The sequence below is a fragment of the Falco punctatus genome (genome assembly GCF_963210335.1).
Source record: "Falco punctatus genome assembly, chromosome: 4".
Classification (NCBI taxonomy): Eukaryota; Metazoa; Chordata; class Aves; order Falconiformes; family Falconidae; genus Falco; species Falco punctatus.
The window spans coordinates 4049869-4065662 of NC_137583.1; the positions used below are offsets into that span (position 1 = coordinate 4049869).

Consider the following 15794-nt stretch of genomic DNA (forward strand, 5'->3'; position numbering starts at 1 on the left):
TGGAAATACTCTATAACTCACAACTGTCTTTCCACCAGCGCCTGTATGCGGACCGGGGAGCTATCTTCCGTCATTTCTGCCTCTGTCAGCCCCTCTTCACTCTCACAAAACAGCCCCTGCCCTACGTCAGAGGCGAGCTTCCCCGGGCGTGTTTCCAAGCCTTGTCCAGGTATGACTTGTCCAGATTCATAGTCAAGAAATTCAATGTTAATAGAGTGACTATTTGGTACAGAAATTACTGCTCTTGGGGGTCTTTTCCCTGATGAAAGCAGTCCGTGGACCTGGTGGTAATTGTTCTAGCGCAGGTGTGGTAAGGCAGAAGAGCACGGGTTCCTAACTGCTGATGGAGTGGTAGTGGGCGCCTGGTGAGCCCACTTTAGTTTGGGCAGAAACTTACACTTTGTAAAGAAGAGGAGAGAGGTGTATCAGTAGGATGGTATATCAGAAACTGTCTGCATGTACTACAAATTGAAGAAAGAGAAAATTCCGATGTCAGAAGCATCAGCTGGGAAGGATTTACTTTCTCTGCTCTGTTCTTATAGAGGTGGAGTAAAGGAGGAGGCCAAGTAGGACCTGATAGAGCCAGAAAATCACTTGAACTAAGTGGGGAATTCTAAAACCAGTTTCCCTAAGGTAACTAGAGAATTGGAGGAGTTTTGTGAGAGCTGGGAGAATGTTTCCTGTTGCTGGCTTTTTGTTGGGGGGATTTGTTGCTTATCTCTGCCAGGTTGCTCACTTTGTCAGGTATTCACAGCTGTTGGCCTTAAAGCACCTCTGACGTTACATCTCATGAGATGGATTAAAGACAAAGAAAATGGGTGAGGTCTTATGTGTGTACATCTCTATCTGTATTTTACTAATCAATGAAAAAAATTTCTGTGTGGCTTTTTTGTTTATTTGTCAATTAAGACACATCTATTGAGAAGTGGAACAAGGTACCATCCATCTCTGATATGAGCAAGTTGGGTTTAGAAAGCAGAGAACTGTGATTTGCTTGCTTTGCTTTCTAGCAATAGACTGGCTGGTTTTGATTAACTTCTGAACTGGAATCCTGCAAAGCTTGTTTGAAAGGGATGGAGACATTTAGTCCTGAAACAAGAAAGAGTGGACATCTCCTAGGCATCAGTCTGATTTCATAAAAGAGTTTTGTTAATGTGCAATAATAGACTCACAGACTCGTAGCAGCCTTCCCCCTCGCCCTCCCACATGCTTTTTGGTAAAACACGCTCCGTAATGTGTGTTACGTACGGATCGCCCGTTTGCTACAAGTTTTAATTTGCATATGTCAGGGCAGTTGCTGGAAAACGAGTGCAGTAACCTCCGACCTGGCAGGCTGGTTTAGCACACCTGGCTGTTCCCCCTCGCTGGCTGATGCGTTCGAGTTCCAGAACTGCTTTTTTGCTGATGACTAATGAAACTTAACTTCATTAAGCTAATGAAAAGCCAGACCTTTACACTTAAAGTTCCGAAGTATATTCATTCTAATGATCTCTGCATATAACTTGGGTACCTCTTCACGTATCTGTAATTTGTTTTCTATTTATTCTGTGAGATGGGGAGGGAAAGAAGCTGACTGGCGACCAACACTGTGATGTCTTGAAGAGTCCTTTTTTTTTTTTTTGATGGCTGGTAAATAGCTTTTTTCCTTAAGCTGTGTGCTGGCAACATTTGAGATGGAAAATAACATGATACTGCATCTTTTAGGTACTTGGCAGTTAATTTTCTTGTGCAATTTTATTGTATTATCTCCTGTCTAAAAAAAAGAAAGTTAAATCAGCAGGTTAGCTGCTGTGCACGCCTTGCTAGATAGCTGCAGCCTGGGTTCCTGTGGTGAAAGTGAAGGCTTTGGGATGCTTGGGATAATTTTAAATGCAGGGGGGTAATTTTTGCTATAGAGAAGTGGAGCTGCAGGGATGATTACTATACTGCATCGTACTCATTGCTATAAAATCAGAGAGAACCTCAGGAAAAGCATCTTTAGTGGCTGATCCAGTGTCCTAGGCAGCAGCTCGTTTCAGCAACCCACCGTCACAGAGGAGAGGATCGTGTCTGCCAGGCTTTGGGTGTCAGTCCTCTTTGCCTTTCCCTTATTCTGCTGTGTCTGTAATTATTCAGAGAATGCAAGTAAATTCTTCGCTGGAGCATGCAGACTGAACTGACCGTAGAGCTCATGGTGGTTGGGTTTTTTTAGTTTTTGGTTTTCTGTAGTCAGTTGGTGGTTTAATGTGTGCACAACAGAAACTGCTTCTTCTTGATAGATTTCCTTCTGCTAAAATTAACCAGGAAATAATTTTAGTTGTAGAGAAACTAATGCACGTGATCCATATGCACATTGTCCAACTGAATTTTTAACGTAGCAATATAAACTCAATGTGTGTCATTAATGCTGATGCCACTTTGACATTAAAGTTATCAGTCATATGTATTGTTCAAAAGTAATGGTAAGAAAATAATGTGGCAGTAATTTTACAATTGAATTCTTCTACAGTACTTTGTAAAGTTACTCTCCTCAAATAAAGAATAGCAATGTGATAAATGAATTAATAAATTCCCACGTTGGGGAAGGAATCCTAATGCTATGTTTGGCCATCACGTAAGGCACTTTATTTCACAGTCTCGGCTGTGGCCTGAGAATTTAGTGCCCATGTCCAAAGTGTGTGCAGGGGGGTCAGGAGCTGTCATATAGGTAGAACGGCTTTTGTGTTGACACCAACCTCTTCAGGCCAAATGCAGCGAATGACAAGAAATGCGATGTGAGGTAAGCGTTGTCATGGGTGGTGTATGGAATGAAGGTTGATCAGAAGGTGCTGGAAAACAGAGGTAAGGCAGGGTGGATTTCAGTGGGTGTTCAACATAAATATGTGTCGTACACTAGAACCGGTGTGCACGAAGGGAGGCTGCTTCACTGCCTTTCCAGAGGCTGGAGAAATTCAGCAACTAATCACTAACTTGCAGCTAAATCCAGTGCCAGCAACATTCCTAGAATATTCCTTGTAGGTTTATTAAACTGCTGAACTTCTTTGTTACTGATAAATGCCAGCATACGTGAACTGACGGTAATTTCTTAACAAAAAGGTCTTTCAAGAAGATTGTGTAGTTTTTCTACAGTGATATCAACTGTAATGATTTGATGGCAGCACGTTTTATGCAAATAATGAAATGTTGATGTCTGTTTGTAGGCTTCGTTACCTCTACCACAGTAAGAGGCTGAGGGATGTAACGCATGGGGATCTGCTGCCCTCAGCAGCGATGATCACAGCCCTGAGCCGCCAATACGGAGTGCCCCTAACCGACGAGGATCTCTTCACTCAGAAACCTCCTTTGCTCTCATTTTCCTCCGATGATTATACAGCACCAGGAAAAGTTAGCAGAGGGAACCAGGCAGTACATTCTTCATTCGATAACCACAATGAAGTGTGTGCGCAACGGAAGAAAGAAATAGCAGACAAAATGACTTCTGAGAGAAACCCTGCTGGGGTGAGTAACTAGCGGTATGCAGGAGGCAAGCAAGCCTCAGAGCTGCAAAACTTCACGTCCTTAATCAACACCTCCTTTGTCTCCTGAAACAATGTCTCATTAGGCTTAAAAACTTTTGGTAGGGTGTTTGTAGGTGTTGCACAAACATTATGAAAAAGTGCAGGGTTATTTTCTTTTGCAAAAGTCGAATTGCAAATGTAATTACTTCTCAAAGGAGAAGGCAATCCTAGGTGAAGAGAGGAGATGCTGTGTGAGCGGTAGGAAAGGCGTTTATTTAAAGGACTTGTAATTTATCTTTGGGTTGGGTTCTTGTTTTTCTTTGCCCCTCTCTTCCCCATAGCTCCCCCATTGCGCTTTAGCATGTCATCCAGCCCTCCGATGCCTGCAGGGGAGCCGGTCAGCTGAGCTCCTGTGGGAACTGTGCCTTCTGCTCTTGCTGTGCGAAAGACCTGCTTGCCTTTGGGCAATCCTGGTGGCATTTATCCTTGACTAAATAAAACCAGTAGTTGCAGACAGAGCTGAGCTGAGCTTTAAGGAAACGGTGAAGCTTTTTAGAACCTCTTCTCCCTCACCGCCAGTGTCCATCCAGCCCTTCTGTTGCCTCGGGGAAAATGTGTTGAAACTAAACGCTTTCCTGTGAATATAGACATCAAAGGAGGGATGTCCCACTTGTTTCCTGGCAGTCTGAACTGGGTTTTGGAGTAAATTGCTTAGCTGAGGACTCCAGCCATCCCGTGGCTTATGAAGAATAGCTCTGAATGTTTTTTCCTGGATGAATTTTAATACGAAGGGATTTTGCCTGAGAAGTGGAAATCTGTGTTCCTGTGCAAGGGTACTGTCTTGGCTAGACTGAAAGAAATTTAACTCTTAATTGTTTCTTTTTTCAGTCTTGATCTCTTTACATGGGACTAGAAAAGGAGAAAATCTTAAGTAATTGTTCCTGCTACTTGCATTCATAATGTCATAGGGGGGATGAGAGCAGCAGGGCTCGAGGGCCTCATCATTCTGTATAGGTTAAGCGTAGCATTATTTTGTTGTGTAAGGTCGGCAGTCTTCCCAGTGGGTGTTTTAAGCAGGTTTGCTTTTATACATGTTTTCGGATCAGGCTAACAGAGGAACTGGGAAGTCCTCTATAGAAAAGAAAATATGGAAATATTTTTTTCATAAAAGGTAAGGTAATCTTTTAGGCTTTTTGATTTAAAAAAAAAAAAAAAGGAAGTGGATGTCATGGATATCACAGGGAAGTGACATCCAAAATTCAATTTTACTCTCTTGCTGTAATTACCTATTATGGCAGAGGCTGAATTCAAAGCCATAATTACCGTAAACACAGTAGAATGACATTCTTAAGGCAATGAATAGGTATGAGGGTTTAATTATGCTGTGTCGGGAAGGAAATTTGAAGAGTTCTAATAATGGTGTTTCCTCATGTCACTGTATTTGCTGGGGTGTTAATAGAGTCATAGAAATGAAAGAACTAATCTTATCTCGTTTGAAGACAACCATAATCAGCTCTCCAGAACAACTATTTCAATCTGTAAGTAGGAGGCGTTCTCTCTTGAGTGCTTGCATCCAGTCTGCTGTCATTAGTCTTGCAGAATATCATATGCAAAGGTGAAATAGTGCTTTCTTCTTTTTTTAAATAGAGTCTTTTTGTGGAATATTTTATTAACAAAGAGCTGTTGTGTAATAAATCCAGATACAGATTTTTTTTTTAGTTGTTTTGTTAAAATTGGGGTTTTTTAAATGTTTACAGAATCATTTGCTTGTTTATAATTTTTTTGTAACACTCGGAATTCCCACTTCAGACAGAACCCACACGTAGCCCCTCTCTGCAGGCTCGCATTGGCGCTGTGTGCCAGCCCAAGGGAAAGGTGGAAAAGGCAAAACTTGAAACTTTCAGGATTGTTCCGGTTGATGGCAAATCTGTCTTTAACTACAGCGCTCAGAGCCTGAATTCTGCAGAGCTCGCAAAGAGGCTTCTTCGCCAGGAAATGGCAAAGGTAAATCGAGGCACGTCACTGGAAGGTCTTGGCTTGCTCTATGCAGTGCTTCAAAGAGAGAGATGAATTCAATATTTACACGCTGGTAACTGCCATGTTAGTGCGTAGGAAGGGATCTACTGCTTATTCATTCATGCAAAACAAAATTCTGCTCTTAATGCTGTTGGTTATAGTCCAGTTGTCTCGTCTCCGTGCTTTGGGCTGTCATTTTGAGTGCAGGTTTGGATAACCTGGGTGGTGACCTCCAGTTCTGTGTCCCACACATTGTAAACGGGAGAATTTTTGAGTAATTGGAGCATCCATGTATGCAGTATTAAGTGATTTGAAGAACGCATTTACAACCACATTTGAAGGACTGCACTTACCTGCTTTTGTCTTTTATATATATTTATACATATATAGTTGGGTTTTGAATCTTAGTAACAAATGCTGCTTTCGTGTCAGCTAGCGGCAATTACTGTAGCGGTGTGAAAACTGTTCGTAATGTACCATCAACACAGTATGAACTAGTGTTGTCTTTTTGCACAAATAACATTGAAGATGTTTCTTTCTGTAATTATTTTACAGAGATTCTGTTATACTGCTTGCCATGAAATCCATCATTGCATCATAAGAGAATGAAATGTGAAGCCTTTTAAAAAATATTTAATGATATATTTTTTATATAATTTTGATCTATGATTACCTGAAGTCTTAAGGAAATAAATTATACTGGTTCTGTACCTTACGAGCTCTTTTCCCAGCAAAGGGGAATTCACGCCAACAGATTTTTTTTAATTTTTTTTTTTTTTTGTAGGAGCCAGATAACAGATTCACATATTGTCAGGAGTATCTGTCAGCCACATTTGACCCAGTGGATGTGGTTGCTGCCTGTAAGGAATTCTTGGCAAAATCCAGGAGTGTGTGGCTGTCCCCGGATGGGTTTGTATTTCCTGGATTTAAGGGCAGCATTGAAAGCCACCTGCACCCTCGGATGCCTGATGAGGCACGTCTGGAGGAGTTACGGGAGGTAACGGAAAACCTAAATGAACAGCCCCAAGTGAACTCGTGCATTTTAAGAGGCTTGAAGGGGGCAGACTGCTTTAACGTACAAAAGCCTCTTTCGAGGGGTACAGCCTAGGCAGCAGTTTTGAGGATGACACTTGTATTTGCAATTGGGTACATCAGCACCTAGCTCTCCCAGATGACCGTTCATTTGGATATGCAAATTCTACCCTGAACACATACAGAAAATCCATTTTCCAATATTAATTGGATATTAATGGAGTATAAAGTGCTTTGTTTTACATTTTCAGGTGGGGTCTAGTGTCAGAAAAGTCATAATACTGCATTCTGGATGGGTTCCAGGCTATTCTTTATGAGTTGCCAATCTAGTTGTAGCCTTCCTTCATTTCCTTCAGGTTTCCAAATTCCCTCACTGCTTATTTTTCCTCCATCTTTTATTCATGGATTGCAGTTACAATTTTATGGGGTGTTGGTCCACCACCACTGTGTTGCCTATCGTTTTCTTTCTGCCCTGTGTCCTCCCTCCCTTCTTCTGTTCTTTACTCTTTAGCTTCTAGATTTCTGCCATTTTACTGGATCATCAAGTTGACTAGTTTGCAATTCCCTGTTTGGAACAGTCTTCGCTGCGCGTACTCAAGCACGTGTGGTCTGCTGCTCGGAAGAAAATTTGTATGTTATTAGAATTGGCAAGATGAGGAAATAAAGGGACTAGAACAGAGAGATTTTTATTTTTTTTTTGTGTGCGGGATTAGTAAATTCTACCAAATTAATTGCACACAGTCACAGCACAGAGTGGAACAAACTGTATGCTTGGAAACTTATTACGGTATCTTGCAAGAATGTGTGGGTGTTAATTTAATTTTTCAGGCTTTATTTATCTTGTTTTTTTAAAAAAAAAATACAAATGAAAGTAGTTTCTCAAACAGGTTAGAGTATAGTTGAAGTGGAAAGGTTAGCAAAAACAAAGTGCCTGTTTCTGATCCGTGATGCTGGAGCCTGTGCCTTCTCCCCAAGGAGCAGAGAGGTTCCCTGGCGGAGAGCAGCCGAAGGCAGGCAGCACAGCGCGGTAGCTGGTGCCTCTTGCCGAAGAGCCAAAGGAGAGGAAGGGAGCTCAGCAGCACAGGATCAAAACCTGACAAGCTGAAAAAGTGGTAGCGGGCTTAGAGTGCAGCAGCTGACACCAGTTACTGAATAAATGTGGGAATGTGACACGCCGTGTGGGAGCAGCAGTTATCAGCACATTGTGTTGCCCATTGGCACCCAGTGACGGGACGAGAGAGGGGAAGGGAGCTGATCTGACCCTGGGCAGCACTAAGGGTAACCTGGCAGGACCAACAGCTGGGCAGCATTGGTGCTGCCTGTGGAGCTGGGAGAAAAGAGGAAGGGGGCTCCTTCTGCTCATGCAGGGCCAGGCGTGACTGGATATTATACTGGATAATGGAGATCGATCCTGAACTTACCAGTCGTGTTACCTGAAAGGTGGAACAAAAGCAGAAAACTGTTAGGATCCCGTTCTGAGGCAGTCTGGGTTTGGTACATTGCCTCTTCAACCATCCTGGCTTTCTTCTCAGCTACACAATTTAGCCATCTTCTGTAACACCATCCCTTGGGAGGCAAAACAGTTCTTGGAGGAGTTCTGGTTTCCTGAAATATCTCCATACGGTTTCTGCACTGACTCAGCTGTCCTTTAACTACACAGTTTTAGGTAAAACAGTGAAAGTACCAGGCTAACAACAGACAGTGGGAATTCCTTTGTAGCTTGGGAAGGATAATTTTTTTGTCTGAAAAAAATCTAACTAGTACTTCAGCAGCAGGTAGTCAGGTGATCACAAAAGTTTGAACTCCTGTTTCACAATTGTGATGATGAATATTCCTGCCCTGATTCCAATGCACGTGCTGCTTCTCTCACCTGCTTCCTCGAGACACCTGGGCTCCTGGCCCCAGGAGTTCAATACTGATGACTGTATTTTTAGAAGCACTAGGACAGCTTCTGCTTTCTAAAAGCACTATGCTGTAAGATTATCCTTGGGATGATGTATAGCTCTCGCTGTTCCGGCAGCTCCGTACGACCAGCCCGCTCCTGCCCCCTGGGAAAAGGTAACAACTGGTTTGGTTTGGGGCTGAGTCCGTCCTCTCGCTCTCATTGTGCAGAGGAGGATGCTGACATGGAGCCACCTGGATGAGAGGGACGGTCCATGTTCACCTGCAAGTTTAGCAGCTGTGTATGAAGCACAGGAAAGTGCATCAGACCCGTTATATCACTGCAGAGAAATGTGACATGAATATGAACCTGGGTGCCCTGACAGGTGTTTCCCAGGAATCCTGGAAGTGCCTGCACGTTAGGTAGCAGCTCAGTACTAGGCTATCAGCAGTTTGCTCACAAAGAGCATTTTTGTTCTTATTTGTGTGTATCAAAGACAACAAATGGAAAGGTTAATTACAGGGAGCAATAGGCTTGTGTAGGGCAGTGTGGACGTTGGTAAGATCCTATTATGGTAGTTAGATCGCCACCCAAGAGTCTGGCTAATTTAGGTTTTTGTGACTTCTCCCTGGTGATTTTGGCCTGGCTTCTTAAATGGATTCCATTTTCATTTAGAAGTGGCAGGAGAATGCTCTGCACGCTAACGTAGAGCCAGTGCTGGCGCGAGACAGATGGAGCTGGGACAAACGGTGCATCGATTTTGATCTTTACAAGAAGCTACCTGAGCTCTTCGTGACAACAGCTCCGCAGACTGGTGATGGAGCTGTTAAAATTAACTAATCACAAAGCTTTTAACTGGAAGCTCTGACATATGGTCCCGAAGCTTGTTCAGTTCTGCCGTCGAGGAAGGGAGTTTGAATGCAAAGAGGTTTAGTGAGCAGAGCTGTACACAGCAAAACTTCCACGCTCCGGCAAATGAGGCATCTTGGGATGTGAGACCTCGGCCGCGCTCCAGATTTACCCCCCAGCTTCTGAGCCTTGGTTCCTTTGCGTGTAGTAAAATACGACAGGGAGGTCTAGATCCTTCTTGGCCTGTCCTTCGGTAAAGCCAGCTTTGTGGGCTGCCTGACCTTCCTTAAACACGGGCGGGGGACGCTCAGCTCTAGTTACCGGGGTCGGACCAGAAGCTGCTCGCCCACCGTGCGCAGCGCCAGGGAATCGGCCCGGAGGGGGGCTGGGCTGAGCCACTTCCATCCGCGCCGTCGCAGCAGCCTCCCACATGCCTCAGTGGGGCGGCCGGGGTATAACCTTGTGTTCGCCCACAAACAGTAACAAAGTTGTATTTTGTTATGAAATAGGATTTTGAAGGTTTGTGGTGTGTGTGGTTTTTTTTTTTTTTCCCCTGAACCAAGTGAGATTCACTGGAATATTTATGAATAGAAAAATAATAGATTTATTGCGGTTGCTCAAATCTTCATTTTTTACAACTTTTCTGCTGCACGTTACCCTGTAACTCACAAAATGCTTAATAACTAAGTTAAACTTAGTGCAGTTCTTCTCAAGGGCTTCTTACAGAGGAATACTTTTGGGAAGCAGTCAGGATTAATTCCACATTCACATGTGTTTTATGGAGCCCACAGGGCAGTGGGCTGCAGTGGGGACTAGCCGTGGGTTTAGCGCCCGCATCCTTCTGCTAGCGGCACCTTTGTGAGCAAGGCTGCCCTGCGCAAGAGGCGCTTAGTCTGCTGCTTTTAGCTCCAACAGCCAAACGTTATCTTTTCACCTCGCCAGTTTCCTTTGCCTGGTTTTTCTTTTACAGTCCATTGTTCGCCTTGTGAAGCTGCTGCTCCGATTCTGCAAACCGCGTTCGATGATACCGAGCTGAAAGGGTTACCCACGCGTGGGCCGAGAGCCAGGTCCCAGCGACAGAAGCACCAAGGACTTCTGAAAGATGAACCTGGGAAATTCTCAGCTGGGAAAGTGGGACCGGTTCCGAAGGTAAAGGGTGACTGTCCTTGGGACCTGACCCTGGCACCAAGCCAGCTGTCCTGCGCCTTCGGAAAGGCAGGTCGTGTGTGACACTCTTAATTTAGCACAATACTCTTGGAAGTAAAAACACTTGCTAAAATTGGTGTTGATAGCCCTGGTTGACTCAGTCTTACAAAACTCTTAGAAAAACATAGCCCAGGCACAAAATGATTTTTTTACATTTTTTTTTTTTATTTAGTTCTTTGCTTTGACGGTCAGAGATAATGGAGGAAGGAGGAGAATTTCTGTTCAATTAACTAGCTTGCCTGTTGGTGTGCAGTGGGTGAGAAAAGAAGAACAATTTTTGGCCAGCTGGCTTAGCAGCTCTAAAAGAAATTGTAATGTCCCATCATGAAATGTAGGGGTCGAGGCACTTCTATAGACTAGATGCCAAATGTCTCACCATGTGTCCCCTTGATTGCCATAGCGCTGTATAGGCTTCCCTGGCGCTGCGCCTCAGCCTGTCGGCGCAGAAACCCCCCACGGACACCCCAGTTTGCAGGACTAAAGGATCTGCGCTCATTAATATGAAAAGCTGTATGGGTGGCCTTGCCCCTAACTGTTCTTTTGTTGGCTGTGTAGTCAGGGCTTGCATCTAAACGACTGACCCGCACCCTGAGCGTGCTTTTAAAGCCGATTTTGATCAAAGGGGCTGAAGCTCCCTTTTTCCTACAAATGCGCTAGAAAAACAAACACAGGAACTATGAGAACGTTGGTAACAAAAGCAGAATTCAACCTTTGAGGCCAGCTCACTGCTGCCCACCCCCCACCTTTTTTTGTTTTTCAATATTCTGAGTACCAGTCCTTCTAGGAAGCGGGCACAGCAGCGAGCTGCTGGGCCTCCCCCGGCTTTGAGCCGCGCAGCCCTTTGTGCTCTCTGTGTTGGCCTCCTCTTTTGATTTGACTGTGCAAACTATGAAACTTGTTCATCTTGGACTTTTTGCCCGTTTCCTATAATTCCAATACACCACGCTTTTTGCTAGATTAGCATATGCATATGCTAGATCTAGCATATACATACTGATATTAGTTTATCGGATAACTCAATCTTGCGCTCCACGCCATGCTAATTACAGCTGTCAGACTTGACTCTCTTATATCCCAAGGTTCTTGACTGCATTTTTCAAGCCTTCCAACTGCAGCCCTGGGGAAGACCTTTGTCTTGCCTCACAGAATTAGCTACCCTTTTGCAAAGACAACCCTTTACAAAGGAGATGTTACGCACATTAACATCCAAGGGTCTGCCTTGGAAGAGAGATTTAAAAAACCCCAACCAAACAAAAGCAAGCACTGTATTTTTAGTTCTTGCTCTTAATAATTTCCAAACTAACCTCATTTTCTAGTACAGTGTTTTTCCTCTGACAGAAAAAGAAAACGTCCTTGCTGGGTGATGTACCTCACTGAAGGAACACAGAATTTAAACACAATGACAATATTAAAGCTAAACATGCAGAGTCACATTTATTTTCTGCTTATTTTTATGCCATTTTTCATTTTATGCCAGTTTTCAGAAGGGTGAACAATGTCTTGGCTCCACTAGCTAGTTTCAGTGCCGCTGCCTTCTATTATCTGTGCATTCTGACGCTAACGTGTTCTCTACCAATTTGTTTCTCTTGGATTGCTGCCTCCTTCACCTGATCACTTTTTTCCTGTTTTTTTTTTTTTGATCATCTTTGCTGTAGCACCTTTGAGCGGGTTGCCCCTGCCTTCCTGATGGGGATTTCTGGCTCTGACAAAAGGTTGTGTCACCTGTCCAGCCTGGGGATTGCTGGGCCACAGTGGGGGCACTTGGGCTACCCCCAGGAGCTCCTGGGCTACCCCCAGGACCCTGGTGGATCCCGGTGGGCCGCGTTCCAGCCGTGCACCTCCCTCGCCGCCTGCTAACGGCCATGAGCAGGTCTGTGTGCGCGGTGGGAAGCAGCCTGGCCGTGGGGGGTGCTCACCCCCTGCCTCCACAGCGTGCTGCCTGCGCTCGGGCTGGACGCGGGGCTGGTGAGCTCGCTGCTCCTGGGGCAATTCCTGGGAAACATTCCCCTGGCTTGTTAGGCAGGGAAAGCAGCGAGGGCTGCGCCAGGGCTGCAGGCACTGCCAAGCTGGGGTCTGTCGTTACTGACGCGGCAGTGGTGCACTTTGGAGGTTGGGGGTGGGTGGGTGGGTTGGGTTTTGTTCTGTCCATCTGTTTTTTTCACTTAACACTAGTAATCAGTTTGTGATTTGTATGTTGAAGGTTTTGAAGCACAAAGGTTGCACGTAATGGCTTTTTTTTTTTTAAAGATGCAGGCTTAGAAGCCCGCACACGTTTGAGCAATGCGCGTTGGCTGGGCACGTTTGCAGCCTTGTGGCTCCCCAACAGGGAGATGCTCTGGGGCTGATTTACATACCGCACGTGGGGGTGCCCCAGCTCTCATGTCAGTGTCCAGGCTTTGAGGAATCCGTGCATTTAAAAATTGACTCTGGAGCTTGGAGGCGCCCAAAACTTCCTCTGTGCAGGCTGGGACTCTTCACCTCTCCCTTTTTTGAACTGGCTGGCCGAGACCTGGGCTCACGGTGTTTTCTCGCCCTATAGCCCGTCCCAGCCCTGTCCATGCTGGACCGCCAGTGGTGTCAGGCCAGCGCGGTGCCCTCCTGGGAAGCAGGAAGAGCATCACCAGTGGCTTTGTACCTGGTCCCGATGCTGGCACAGCTTGAAGCAGAGCAAGGATGTGACCCTCTGGCCCAACAGAGCGCAAGTCTGAGAAACTCCAAGGCATGGATTTCAAGTAAGACCACCCGATCGCCAGCGGCAGCAAACGCGGGCCCGTGTCGTTTTGTGTGGTGTGTGGCAGTTACAGTACGCAGACAGTATAGTAATAAATTACTAGGTCGATAAACTAAATTCTTGGGGTGTAGCCCAAAGAAACAAACCAATTATATGGGCTAACTTGGCGTTCTTGTGAGGTCTCCCTTTCAACTCCAAACTCCAGAATTAAGGAATTGGGTTTGCCACTGGTGAACACTGGCCCTGTGTGCCGCTCTGTAGGGCATGTCTGCAGACTGAGCTTTCCAGCGCCATCAGGGTGCTGAGGCTTGAACCACACGCCTGGCCTTGCATGGAGAATGTAGGCTGTATTTCTATCAAAGGCATAAATCTAAGTTCTTGAAGAACAATTTTTACCTTTCCAGTTTAATTTAACTGCTAGGAATCTGAGGAAGTTTCATGTTATTTGAATTTTCTAAATTAAACTGTATCTCAGGCAGCAAATCTTGCATTAACAGGAAACCTGTAGTTACTATCGCAGTGACCTGTGGAGCAGGGTGAAGTGGACGAGGTGGTGGTGTGTTCCTCATTGTGGGAGGTGAGTTCTGGCCTTTGTGCTGCCATCGTGTCAGCCATCAAGTCAGCCAAGATCCCGCTTTGCTTCATTTCATTATTCAGTTATTGCAGAAATGGGATCTTTCAGACGCCCACAGGAGCCAGAGGGGCTACAGCTTAACAAGGTCAGGCTTTGGCCTTCCGCGTGTCACCCCGTGGAGCAGCGACTCATTCGTGCCAGTGCGGAACCTGATATTTCACCAGGTTGAACACGGACGTGGCCGTTCCATGCTGGCCTGTGCCTGCCAAAGGCAAAGCGGAGCTGCATCCCTACGGCCACGGGCTCCCGGCTCACAAGGGCCGCCTGTGGCACCGGCCCGTCCAGAACCTGCTGCTGGCAGGTGTGGCCAGAGCCCACATCAGTCTAAACGCTCCTGCACTGGATCAAAGCTCCTTATTCAAACCCCGCTATCAGGAATTTGTGGACAGATACAGTTTGAGTCCTTTTCCATTCCAGGTTACTTCGCTGTGGCCACTCATCTGGTCACGAGACAGACCAACGGGCAGGAGCGGGAGGACGCGCCCCCACCCGCACCCACCAGGGAGACCATCTCCAGGACACGCCACAGCGAAGTGGTTCTTGATACAGGGAACCGGGTGCACAGAAAGCGCTCCAGGAACAGCAGGTACCTGCGACCCGAAATAACTGCCTGCCTAATGCGATCCCGCCAGCAAATCATTCCCAGACACCAGTATGGGGACACTGGTGAAACATGTCACTGGGAGAAGACTGACCCTGCACAGGGGAGAGCTTCCGGGGAGCCAAGTTCTGTTTGGGGTTAGCGAGGGGGCAGGGGAAAAATGCGTAAACTGTCAAGTCTGAATAGTGCTCATGACAAATCTTGAGGGTTTTTTTTAACAATGATGACAGTTTATATTTAAATACACTGCCCCCCACCCCCATTTATTGCTTTTAAAACACAAAACAGAACATGGAGAAATTCTGATTAAATACCAGGAAAAGCATTTAAAGGGGAGCTCAGCGAGACAGCGAACCCCCATCCCCAGAGACACTCACAGCTCTCCCGGCCAAGGCGCTGTGCTGGGCAGGGTGACCTCCCAAGGTCCTTCCAAACCAAACTGCTCCGACGCTGCCAGCCTTGCAGTGACTGTCTGAAGGTACGGACGTAGCTGACTTCAGCCTAAAGATACGTAAGAAATGCCCAATTCCTTCCCTGGGAAAATGTATCTCACCAGCCAAAGCTCAGCTCCAAGGGAAACAGACATATACACAGCTGATAAGATAACTTGACATGTAAATAAAATTTATTTATTTATCCTCTTCATAGGAAGTTGTGGTTAGAAGTTGTATTTTACACGGTTACAGCTAATTACATTTGGTAAACTCATAGAATAGTTATTTTTAACGTATCAAATACTTGAACTGCTGAGAATTAGTCACCGATTTACACTCATCCGTATCCGCTGTCAGGGAGGTGATCAGAATGTCCTGTCCAGCGGGTGAGAGCAGGTGTACGCTCTCTTCTCCAGTACATGCTTTGCAGCTTTTTTAATGTAGTCATCCAGATTTTCGTCTGCATCTGTGGAGAACCAGAAGGAAAGTTAACTGAAGTGTTAATAGTTTTTTGAAATTTCTTTCAAAAAGGAGTTTAGAATACAGATACAAGAATCTGCACTTCAGTGCCAGGAAAAAAATTGTCATCAGCTTCTGAAGACAACTGATTATTGCAGACTGTGTTTCCCAGAACAAATGCCTAATCAGGTCAAACACCTAATTGTTATCTAGTATTTTCTCTACAGGAGAATATTTATATATTGTGTTTATATTTATAAATTTATATATAAAATTTCTCCCCAAAGTAGGAAAAAAGAATTACTGCGGTTTCTCTGTTAAATGAAGAGATTTCATTTTCAACTGATACCAGTTCTGTTCCTCATCCAAATTAAAAGCAGAGCAAAACTATTCTGTTGGTCACATCAAAACCAGCTACTATTGATCACAGTCTGCGAAACCCGTAAGAGTATAAAAAATATTTTATTCTATAGA

General features: G+C 45.2%; 2 protein-coding genes across 9 annotated transcripts in view; one reads left to right on the forward strand and one right to left on the reverse strand.

Moving 5' to 3' along the window:
- LOC308063348 (uncharacterized protein FLJ43738-like) overlaps positions 1 to 15794 on the forward strand; it is a 16902-nt gene continuing 1108 nt past the window's right edge. The window contains exons 1-6 of one of the 8 annotated variants that reach the window (XM_080386204.1): positions 1 to 3477; positions 5286 to 5480; positions 6277 to 6489; positions 9082 to 13193; positions 13690 to 13769; positions 14244 to 14412. In XM_080386204.1, the coding sequence (XP_080242330.1) occupies positions 3160 to 3477; positions 5286 to 5480; positions 6277 to 6489; positions 9082 to 9246 (891 nt within the window). In that variant the 5' untranslated portion in view covers positions 1 to 3159 and the 3' untranslated portion in view covers positions 9247 to 13193; positions 13690 to 13769; positions 14244 to 14412. Of the gene's footprint in view, positions 3478 to 5285; positions 5481 to 6276; positions 6490 to 9081; positions 14413 to 15794 lie in introns of all 8 variants that reach the window. The other 7 variants (XM_080386203.1, XM_080386201.1, XM_080386200.1 and 4 more) reach the window with 7 other exon arrangements.
- The window catches only part of ACAD9 (acyl-CoA dehydrogenase family member 9), a 25215-nt gene continuing 24446 nt past the window's right edge, over positions 15026 to 15794 (reverse strand). The window contains exon 18 of the mRNA XM_080386164.1: positions 15026 to 15327. Within this exon, the coding sequence (XP_080242290.1) occupies positions 15227 to 15327 (101 nt within the window). The 3' untranslated portion in view covers positions 15026 to 15226. The remainder of the gene's footprint in view (positions 15328 to 15794) is intronic.